Source organism: Thunnus maccoyii, chromosome 7 (genome assembly GCF_910596095.1).
Source record: "Thunnus maccoyii chromosome 7, fThuMac1.1, whole genome shotgun sequence".
Lineage (NCBI taxonomy): Eukaryota > Metazoa > Chordata > Actinopteri > Scombriformes > Scombridae > Thunnus > Thunnus maccoyii.
Window position 1 is genome coordinate 9,959,003 of NC_056539.1, and position 10,174 is coordinate 9,969,176.

Genomic DNA, 10,174 nt, shown 5'->3' on the forward strand with positions numbered 1-10,174 from the left:
TTTGCCCAACGTCTGAATATTACTTAATATCATTGCTTTCAGACACATTCAATTCATTTCAATTCTATGGGCTTTATTGACATGAGAATAATGTTGCCAAGCATCAAAATACAATTTGTTCAAATATTTGGACAGTACAAAATAACAATCATATGAACATTAACACAACATGAAAATTGATATATATTAATTATATACATATACGGTATATCCTAAACATATATTCGTGTGTGTGTGTGTGTTACTGTATCTTACATTTATCCATCTGTCCAGCCAATCGCAGGCTTGCCTCATTGATCAACATAACTGTCATGGGTACCACCAGCTGTCTGTAAACAAGTACTGACAGAAGTGGAAGATGATGGCATCAACCTGCAAGTAGAAGTGTGTGTTTTCAAGCGTATGTGCACTTCCCCTTTGCACCGCTTGCCCTCTGACCTCCCTGAGGTGAAGGATCCGGGTCAGGTGATGTTTTGAGGGATAGGGGTTGCCTGGCAGGTCAGCAGAGATGGATGAAGAGCGAGGAGACAGAAGGAAAAGAGATGGAGGAGAAGAGCCAGTAGAGAAACAAAAAGGCAGGATATGAGGGGAAGCTGCGAGCTGTAAAGTGAACATTTTTGGGATTTGAAGGTGTGTGTGTGTGTGTGTGTGTGTGTGTGTGTGTGTTTGCACACCTGCCTCGTTGCGTGCATCTCTGAGCAAGTGTCTCACTTTCAAATCTTTCATCCTACCCCTCTGAAAATAAACAAGGGATCATCCTCTATATCGCATGACTGTAGAAACGAGCCCGGCGGGCAGCGGTTCAGCGTGCCTGTGATATTGTGTGAAAGCAAAGAGACGAGAGGCAGACTGCAACAAATCCACCCAGGCAGCGAGCGACAGGGAGTGAGCTGAGGGACGGATGGCTCCTGGCAGCTCACTCATGATGTGTTAAATACAGATTTGTGGAGTGGAGTGTGCAGCATGGATACACACAAGCACATACTGTCCACAACAAACAGCTGAGGGGGGGGGGGGGCACAGTCTGGGTCGGGGTCAGCGTCAGGTATCTGGTCATCGATTGACTTGTAACCTCGACCCTTATCGGCTGCTTGCGTCACCTTCTGGCCCCCTACCAATACGAAAGGGGACACCGGCTCCTCAGGAGGTAATTGTATCCAACGAGGCCCAGCTTTCCTTGCCATGCTGGGGCCAAATACCCCTTGAACACATGGGACTGCATCTGGCATATCAGGGGATGTTTTTACATATTCAATTTATTGAGACACTGAATACAAGAAATAGACAATGTGGTCATGTTGGACCCTTTAACTAAAAAAAGCTTTTGCAGAAAATCAGACACACACAAACATTTGAGAAAAGTGGATTTTTGTCCCCAAAAGAAGCAGCATCCCATTACTTTCTTTTTACTTCTCCCCTCCCTCCTTCTTTGCCTCTGACCTCCCCTCCCTCCTCTAAAGTCCTCTCTCTTTCTCCCCTCCCTTTCACCTCTCCTCTCTTCCCCTCTTTCCCTCCTTCCTTCCCTTCCAGATTGTATAAATATCTGCGAGCTGTAGGGGAGAGCTCAGTGCAACAGACCTGTCCACAGACAAGAAGAAGAACAAGAGAAGAACAAGAGAGGGGAGGGAGAGAAGCAACACTGATATCAACAGGAAAAGAAGAGATACCTGAAAGGAGATTGCAACAGAAATTTGGGATTTAAAGGAGAATTCCACCTAAGAGCTGAGAAATAAAAGAAGACGTGATAGAAGAGAGAAAGTAATTCTTCAGAAAGAGATTTTAGAGTCACTACTATGTTCCTCCTTCTCTCATTGTGCCTGTGTGGTCTTCTGCTGCGAGGTGATGCACAGGACCGAGCTGCTCTGTGGAAGGGGAATGACCGAGGTGGGCGATGCCAGTACACCTTCTCTGTACCCAGCCCCGTCGAGGCCAGCTGCCCGCAGACTGGGGGCCCAGAGGTGGAGGGCCTGAAGACCAGACTCAACCTGCTGGAGGTGCTGGTGTCCCGGCTCACTGGAGGACAAACCGGGGGTCCCCAGGGTACTGGAGCCAAAGCTCAGGCTGAGCTTCAGGAGGCGCTGAACCGGGCCGTGGGGGAGAGGAACCTGCTGCGGGGGGAGAAAGAGCGTCTAGAGAAAGAGTTGGAGGGGCTTCAGCGCAGGATGGAGGATATGCGGAGGGAGACGGAGAAGCTGAGGAACAAACCCTGTCCTCCACAGACCCCCATGGTGCCACCCAGCACCCCTCTGCAGGATAGTGGCCTGATGAGACCTGCTGGTGGTAAGAGATACACTCAAAACTACCACACACATTCATAGCCATTACAAAAATATGCAAAGCTTGATGTCACTTATAAATAGAAAATAACTTTTATCACTGAACATTCTATTGTTATAAATGTCGTACGTTTAGATAGTGGTGCCCATATGTTTTTGTTTTAAATAAAAAATATTCCCTATCCATCCTGCAATTAGGATGCCCAACATGATGACCTCATTGCCTGTAGACAGGTTGTCTTTCTGTTGAAATACAGTGTGTATTTGGTGACTCTGGCTGACAGATAATGGGTTAATTGGTGCAGAGGAGTGATGACACATGCATGTCATCTATGTATGGAAGACCATGCACATGCAGAGCCATGCAAAATTCCAGTGCAATGCTCCGTGTGTCTGTGTGGTCGGGATTCCCATGTGTGTCCACAAATCCCCTTAAAGAGAAAAGGGGAATAATGTGTGTGCACGGTCTTATGATGTGTGTGTGCATGTGTGTGTGTGTGTGTGGTTTTGTTGCCCCATCAGTCTGCAGAGGCTCAGGTTTCTGCTTCCCACTTCCTGCCTGCATTTAGGGGTGATGGTGGCAGTCCAGAGAGGGTCGGATGAGTATTTATGAGCAGATCCTTCTTTCTTTATGACTGGTGTTTCCCTCCTCTTGGCAAGCAGGGTGCGAATAGCACGGCTGGGGAGGAGGGGAAGGGGGGCTGAAATGTGATACATGCTCTGGAAGTGGAGGTTCCGTGCCCAGGTCTTATCTCAGGGCTTTTGATGACGCCAGACACAGAGAGCCTGGTGGGTCAGGGCTGGTGGGGATGAGGGGCACAGGGGGCTTGGGGCCAGGAGTGCTTTACTTCCAGGGGTTAGAGGGCTCCACAGAGTTTGGGAGTTATCTTGGAGCCAGTAAGGTTAAGCTCTGGTATTCTGTGTGTTTGCAGTTGCCAAACATCCCTCTAATTAGCCTCCGAGCTCGTCTATTCTATTCACCCACCATCTCATGTAAGTCACCGTCCCCCCTTTTTCTTTTTTCAGTGAAGCCATCGCTCTGTTTGCCCTCTTGGCTTTCAGAGTCTATTGCTGCTTGTGAAGCTGAGATTCCCAGCAGCAATAAATCCTTCCTTACCAACTCCCTTTACTCCCTCTGCATCAGGATAGCTTATATACTCAGGATCGTCTCCTGCATAGTCCAGGTTATCTGCTTAGCTCCTCATGTTCGCACCTGCCGGCTGAAATATAGAGAGAGGGCCCCTCGGGGTGAAAGGCAGATGTAGAATAGATCACAGTGAGAGGGACACATGCAGAACCAGAGGAGAGAGGAGATCACTTAAACCATTTCATACAGTATGTAAGAAATTAGGATGCAACTTTGACAGGATCAATTTATGTTTTAAAACCCAAGCAGTGTTTATGACCTTTAATAACACTTGCCTTTCAAAGTACATGAACTGATATTCTTTAACATATTGTTATTTAATGACCTTAAAAATAGACCTCCACATAGAATTGGCACCAGTAGTGACAACACAAGCCAGCAAGCCTGCGCGCTAAAAATGGCAACATTCTTTTTTAAAGGGAAACCTGGCCTGTGCTGAAAGCAGAACTAAGACAAATTTCAAAGGTGTAGACAAACAGCATTCAACACATAAAGGACAAAATCTTTTAAAATCACCATGAAAATGAGCTTTTGCTTCAGCTGGATGCAGCTTAATGGGCCACATTTATATAAATCTTGTCAGTCAGAGAGAAGAAACGGTTCCCAAAACGATCAATTTCACCGTGTCTGTCAGATGTACATTTTTCTTTCAGTTTCCTAAATGTGCAGCCAGCAGGAAATGCAGTCATAAACAATGTTCAATGAACTCCTAAGACATCTCAATCACTCTGAGAACATGGCTGGTTTGTGGCCAATTCTGAGTCAAACGTGAATGATTGTTTCATCCGCATGTGAGTATGTTACACACTGAGGCATGAATTATGAATAGAGAGGGGAAATAAATGTGTATTCCAGGTGCAAAACGTTTCATGACAACACCGATACAACAATGCAGAGTTGAACCCTGTTGAGGACCAGATCTAAATAAGATCTAACATCTCTGCTGACCTCTGCTAGCAGGGGTTGAGTAGACTGAGTCTCCTCTGGGAAATAAGGCCCCCGAGGTTCACGTTATTCTACTCAGTGGCATCCAAAACGAAGAGGCCGGATATGAGGGCACATATGGCACACACACTGAGGTATAGACAGTAGGAGAATGTGGCTGTTTACCTGCAGTAATGATGATGAATGGCTTTGTCCTGTGGGAACCGCCTCATAACTGAAAGTGAGTCATTAAACTCCCTCCCTCCTCCAAACACTACTGACCTTTTGTTTTACAGACTTTCAACTAAGCTCAAGCCCTTACCTTTAGCTTTTATAAGTATTTTTCTGCTTAAAACACCCTTGTAGTGACTGGTGTTCGTCATTGTGCCCCATTACCAACTTCACGCTTCTCTTCATCAACACAGAGAGTCAACATCAGCTTCCAGATGTTAACGTTTAATGTTCTCGGGATCATTAGGACTCGTTATGCACCTAAAGTCGCCGGACGCTGCACGTGTAAAGGCACAGTAGGCATGTGCTCACACAAAAGTAGTCACTGATGAACACACAAACACACATTTTATGAAAATCCATTTAAGGAGTTCATTTTTCTTTTGTGTACGTCATCGTGTTTGTATTATCCAAGCCTTGGAGGAGTATACAGTTTACAGACATTGTTTGACATTGTTGAACTTTAAGAGTAATGGTTTAAAGGAGGGAAGAAGGAGCCAAATGGGAAAATAAAGACAGTGGTGGGGGATAAATGGGGAGAAACAAGAGGAGGAATGAAGAAAGGAGAAGAGACGATCTGACAGTGATACAGGGGAAACGGAGCCAAATGGCTGGTTTGAAGTTTTGAAGACGTGAAGTTGACAGGGCTGGGGTGGGATGAGGTGTCGAGTGTGTCGTGTGTGTGTGTTATGGTCGGCCGATCTACCGACTGTCTGTCTCCAGAGCAGCTGGGAATCCATTCAGGGGTGTTTGTTTCCTGCTGTCACATTCCCTGCTGTCAGTAGTGCCATAGCCATGTTTGGGGACACAAACACAAACTATTGTGTGCTACATGCAAAGTGTGCTGCAGAAAGCACTTAACTGTGTATGCATGTGTGTGTATGTGTGTGTGTTTGTTTAGGTTCCAGCGTATTGTCTCACCTGATAAACAGGCCCAACAAGCAGGGAGACAGCAGCAGTTTGAGAGGTGAGTTTTCTGCAGCATCACCTCCACCTTGATGTTTTCTATTCAACTGAATCCATTTTTACATTTCTCTCTCTCTCTCTGTCAGACTCAGCGTGGCAGTATGGACCTCCAGGCTTTCAGGAGATGAAGGCCGAGGTGACGGAGGTACCTGCTCCTGACAGCTCTGAGGATTACACAGGTCTCTATCTCAAGCTTTAAATATGTCTATTAACTCTCCTTCAATTAAAACACCTTACCAGTGGTTTTTTAGTCCCTCCACTACAAATCACATACTTTTATCACAAATAACAAACCATGCTGCTGTGACTTAGACACTGAATTTAGTTTTTTTACCATTTGAGGCCTCCACTGCTCTACATTCATTTCTGTGCGATAAAAAACATCTATTAGCAGACTTGTTTAATAAAGAACACATATAGTACATCCATAGTGCAATATATATATACAATATAGTACAAATAGCACATCAAGTCTGCATTAAACTTCTACAATCAGTCTGTACTTTAATGGCAATAGCATCCAACGACAATGTAAACTCAACAAAAAGTCAAAGCAAAGCCTTTTGGAAATATAACACTACCTCTATTACGCTATTATTTCATTCTATTTATTATTTTTATTTGGTATTTTCCAGATCTTTTACTTTGCTTTTTTCTGACCAAAAACTATAGTAAGAATGTGTGTATATCAATAAATTTACTTCTTATTTAAAAACTATTTGAAAATAAGTTTTTATTTTGCATATAAGCAAAAGTTAAGATCATATTTGTGCACATGAATGTTTAATGAAAGAAACCAGAAGTTTGCCTGTTGCTAGTGAGAAAAAACACAAAACAAAAAACAGCATAACAACCATTCAAAAATGGTTATTGAAAACAAAAAAAACACAAGAGGAGCTAAAACCTGCAAACACACCGGTAGAGTCCTTTAAAATCCAGTCCTCACCCCTTCTCCCTCCTCTCCCTTCGTCCATCTGACCTGGCAAACATGACACTCGCCCCCCCTGCTGACAGCCTCAAAGCAAATACTGCTATTAATACTGCAGCATTTGGGGCGAGAATACCAGAGACGTGCCAGCGCGAAGGTATGAGGGCCCGCCCCTGAGTTTCATGTTTGTCTCGTAAAGGGAAAGCACCTCTAACGAGGATGTCACTCACACTGTTAACACTGATGGATTTCCCACAACCACATCATGGCTCATCCTACAGAACAGCTCTCAGCAGGTTTTATTGTTTTTGGAGATCATGGAAATACATTGTGCGCTCGACATGTGAAGTCATTTAATCCAATGAGGCTGCGCCACAGAGAAGCAACATGGTAATGGGTGTATTTATAAGGCATATTCTTATCTAACCCTAAATCTGGTGCTACGTCCTGGACCTGAGAGCAAGGGTGTATTTTAGGAAGTGGTAAATATACAGGCTGTCTTATCGTTTTTCCAGTAAGAGAAGCAGCAGAAGAGAGATCCTGCTTAGGATGAGTCGTAGCCCAACTGTTGCTGTGATGGTGGTGACTCAGACAACAGAGATGTCGGTCAGCATCTCTAGACCAGCTGTCTGCCTCCATGATGACAAATGATCACCTCGCATTACCTTCATGTGATTTATCTCCTAAAGCTGGAAACATACTTGACAGTTTAAAGAGAGATTATAACACTGATTTGATCAGGATGACTGCTTTTCAAGATTATGGAAAGTCTGCACATGTTGTGTTTTTACCCATCACTTTACCTTAACCTCAACCCAAACAGAGCCCCAACAGCAACCAGTCATTTCTGCAATGTCTAACTATAACTGAAGTCCTGACATCAACCACGGAGGGCAGGGCTACAGGAAAAAGTATTCGAAGGGGGAAAACGACTTGCCTGGGCAAAATAGGGCAACTCGCCAACAACAGTCAGCATATGCTATCAGGTTCTCGATAGTGACCAAATGTCTCACAGATCTCTTTCCCTCGTTTCCTCTCTCCCCCCTGCTCTCAGGTTGTGGGGTGCTGGTTTCAGTGGCTGAGCCGGTCACTCACAAGAAGGCCGACAACATAGCGGGTAAATATGGTGTTTGGATGCAGGACCCTGAAGCTGTGCCCCCTTATGGATCCAACATGATCTGGCGCATTGACACTGTTGGCTCCAACATCAGGCAGCTGTTTGGGTATGAAGACATGGATCAACTCTCTAAGGGCTTTCCATCCAAGGTAGGAGTCAAATGGTTGATGTAAAAGAAAATGAAGTCTCCTTTGTTGGGTTATTCCTTGTTATTGTCTAATGTTTTTCCCCGACAGGTGCTGCTGTTGCCAGAGTCGGTGGAGAGTACTGGTGCCACTCTGTACAGAGGCTCTCTGTACTATCAGAGACGTCTCAGCCGCACCCTCATCCGCTATGACCTCGCCTCTGAGAGCATCGCAGCCCGTCGTGACCTCCCCCACGCAAACTTCCACGGCCAGGCCCCCTACTCCTGGGGAGGCTACACGGACATCGACCTGGCCGTGGATGAGCAGGGTCTGTGGGCCGTCTACTCCACCAACAAGGCCAAAGGGGCTATCGTGATCTCGCAGCTGAACCCGCACAGTCTGGAGGTGAAGAAGAGCTGGGAGACAAACATCAGGAAGAACTCTGTGGCCAACTCCTTCATCATCTGTGGCAAGCTGTACACTGTTGCCAGTTACACGGCCCCCAACACCACCATCAACTACATGTATGACACTGAAAGCAGCCAGGGAAAAGCCATAGCCATCCCCTTCAGGAACAAGCACCGCTACAACAGCATGATCGACTACAACCCAAGTCAGAGGAAGCTGTTTGCCTGGGACAACTTCCACATAGTGTCCTATAACATCCGGCTGGGTCGCCAGCAGGCCAACTGAGGCCGTCATGGGTGACTGTTGAAAAGTGACATTTGCTCACCTGTTCCTGCTTCAGAGACTCAGAGCTTTAGGCCATAATATGTGTGATAGCAGCAATTAGAAACCTGACACCACCAGAATCCATGTAGAAGAGCCGAACAACCAAGCTACAGAGTGAGATGAAGAAGTTTGAAGAACAGTGTCGCCCTTTTTTTTCTTCAGTGGGAGGGCTTTTGCTGTGGCACAGTCAACATGTGTTTTTAGAGGAATTATTTTTGTACCGCCTTTCAGTCAGATGTATGATTTTGTTGTTTTCATGTTAAGCTATATACTGTATATATATAAATATATATATATCTATATGTATTTGACGTTTCAAAGATGAAGCGATTGCTGTTGCTCAGTTTCATTCGCCAAGTGGGAAAATTACTCCATATTATTCACAACACAAACTCCTGTGGTAGTGCGCTCCCTTCAGTGTTTCACCAATCAACATCTTTCGTCAAATAAACTGCTCTCTCACTCAGCATGTATTGAAATATTGCATGTACTTGTACACTGTAGTCAACATTGTTAATGTTGAAATTCATCATGAAATAAACTTCTTAAATGACTACAGTTCATGTTGTTAATGTGATATTATACACCTCAGACACATAATGGTAACATTTTCTGGTTAATCACCCCTTACAAAGGGTTTACAAGCTGTAACTAATGGCTTTATTAAGGTTAATGAGTCATAATTCACTGGTCGCTGCCCGGTGAAAACCACTTACCTCTAAATTTGGTGATTTTTAATGTTTCAAGTAAATTGAGGATTGAATGCTTCTACATGGGTTGAGAAAATTCTCCTACATCTTACAAACATCTTACAAACAATTTACAGAACTAAATACATGATCACAAAGCAGAAAACTGGGCTGTTTTTCTTAGCTCAAGAAAAGTTGACTTTTATTAGATACAGTGGATTCTGACCCCTTCACTTTTAGGGTTTGTGATCACTTGCATCCTGTTTGCTTTCATTTTCCTTGAGATATGTCTAGAACTTGATTGGAGTCCACCTACAGCAAACTGAATTGATTGGACATAGTTTAGTAAATCACTCGCCAATGTTTATACGGTCCCACAATTCATATTTCATGTCAAAGCCATGAAGGCCCAGGAACTGTCTGTAGACCTGGGTAATTTTATCCATTCAAGATTAAATCTACATCACAAAAAAACAGTGTTGCACGAAGTACTCTGAACTCACCATACATGGTTTTCACAGGACTGCAAGGTAATATTTTATAAGTCAGTTCAAAACTTTTTGATATCAAGGTTGTGAAAAATCTCTTTGGCTGTTAAATAATTAATCAAGCCAAACCATTGATTAAAAATATACAATATATACACATCTCAAGTCGTGAATAAATGGTTCTCATTAATCAATCAAATCTGCAGACTAATATTTAATAAGTTTTGTGGTCCAGATGCCTTGCAGCCCCTTTTTCAGAAGGTCAGAGGTCAAACAGTCTACTGAAGGGGTCTTCATGATAAATTAAAGAGCTACCTTAAAAGATGATGGCTTATAACCATCTATAAAGCTTTAGTAACCAGTTTGACTATTAATAAAGCCATTTTCATAACTAACTTATAAACCCTTTTGTGCAGAGTGCGTTATCAGAAACTGGTACCAAACAAAAAACATTTTCCTCGTTTCAGGCTCAAGTCATTCTCATTTTTGATGGTAAGTGTTGTAGTGACACCTAGTGGTTATTTGCACTTCGTGCTGACTTACAGAGAAAA

At 43.9% G+C, this 10,174-nt stretch overlaps 1 protein-coding gene across 1 annotated transcript; it reads left to right on the plus strand.

Moving 5' to 3' along the window:
* Positions 1 to 1,579: 1,579 nt before the first annotated feature.
* myoc (myocilin) lies at positions 1,580 to 9,000 on the plus strand. The gene is made up of 5 exons (XM_042417275.1): positions 1,580 to 2,280; positions 5,480 to 5,545; positions 5,631 to 5,723; positions 7,527 to 7,738; positions 7,826 to 9,000. The coding sequence occupies exons 1-5, from the start codon at positions 1,794 to 1,796 to the stop codon at positions 8,405 to 8,407; spliced, it is 1,440 nt and encodes a 479-aa protein (XP_042273209.1). The 5' UTR covers positions 1,580 to 1,793; the 3' UTR covers positions 8,408 to 9,000.
* Positions 9,001 to 10,174: the final 1,174 nt, after the last annotated feature.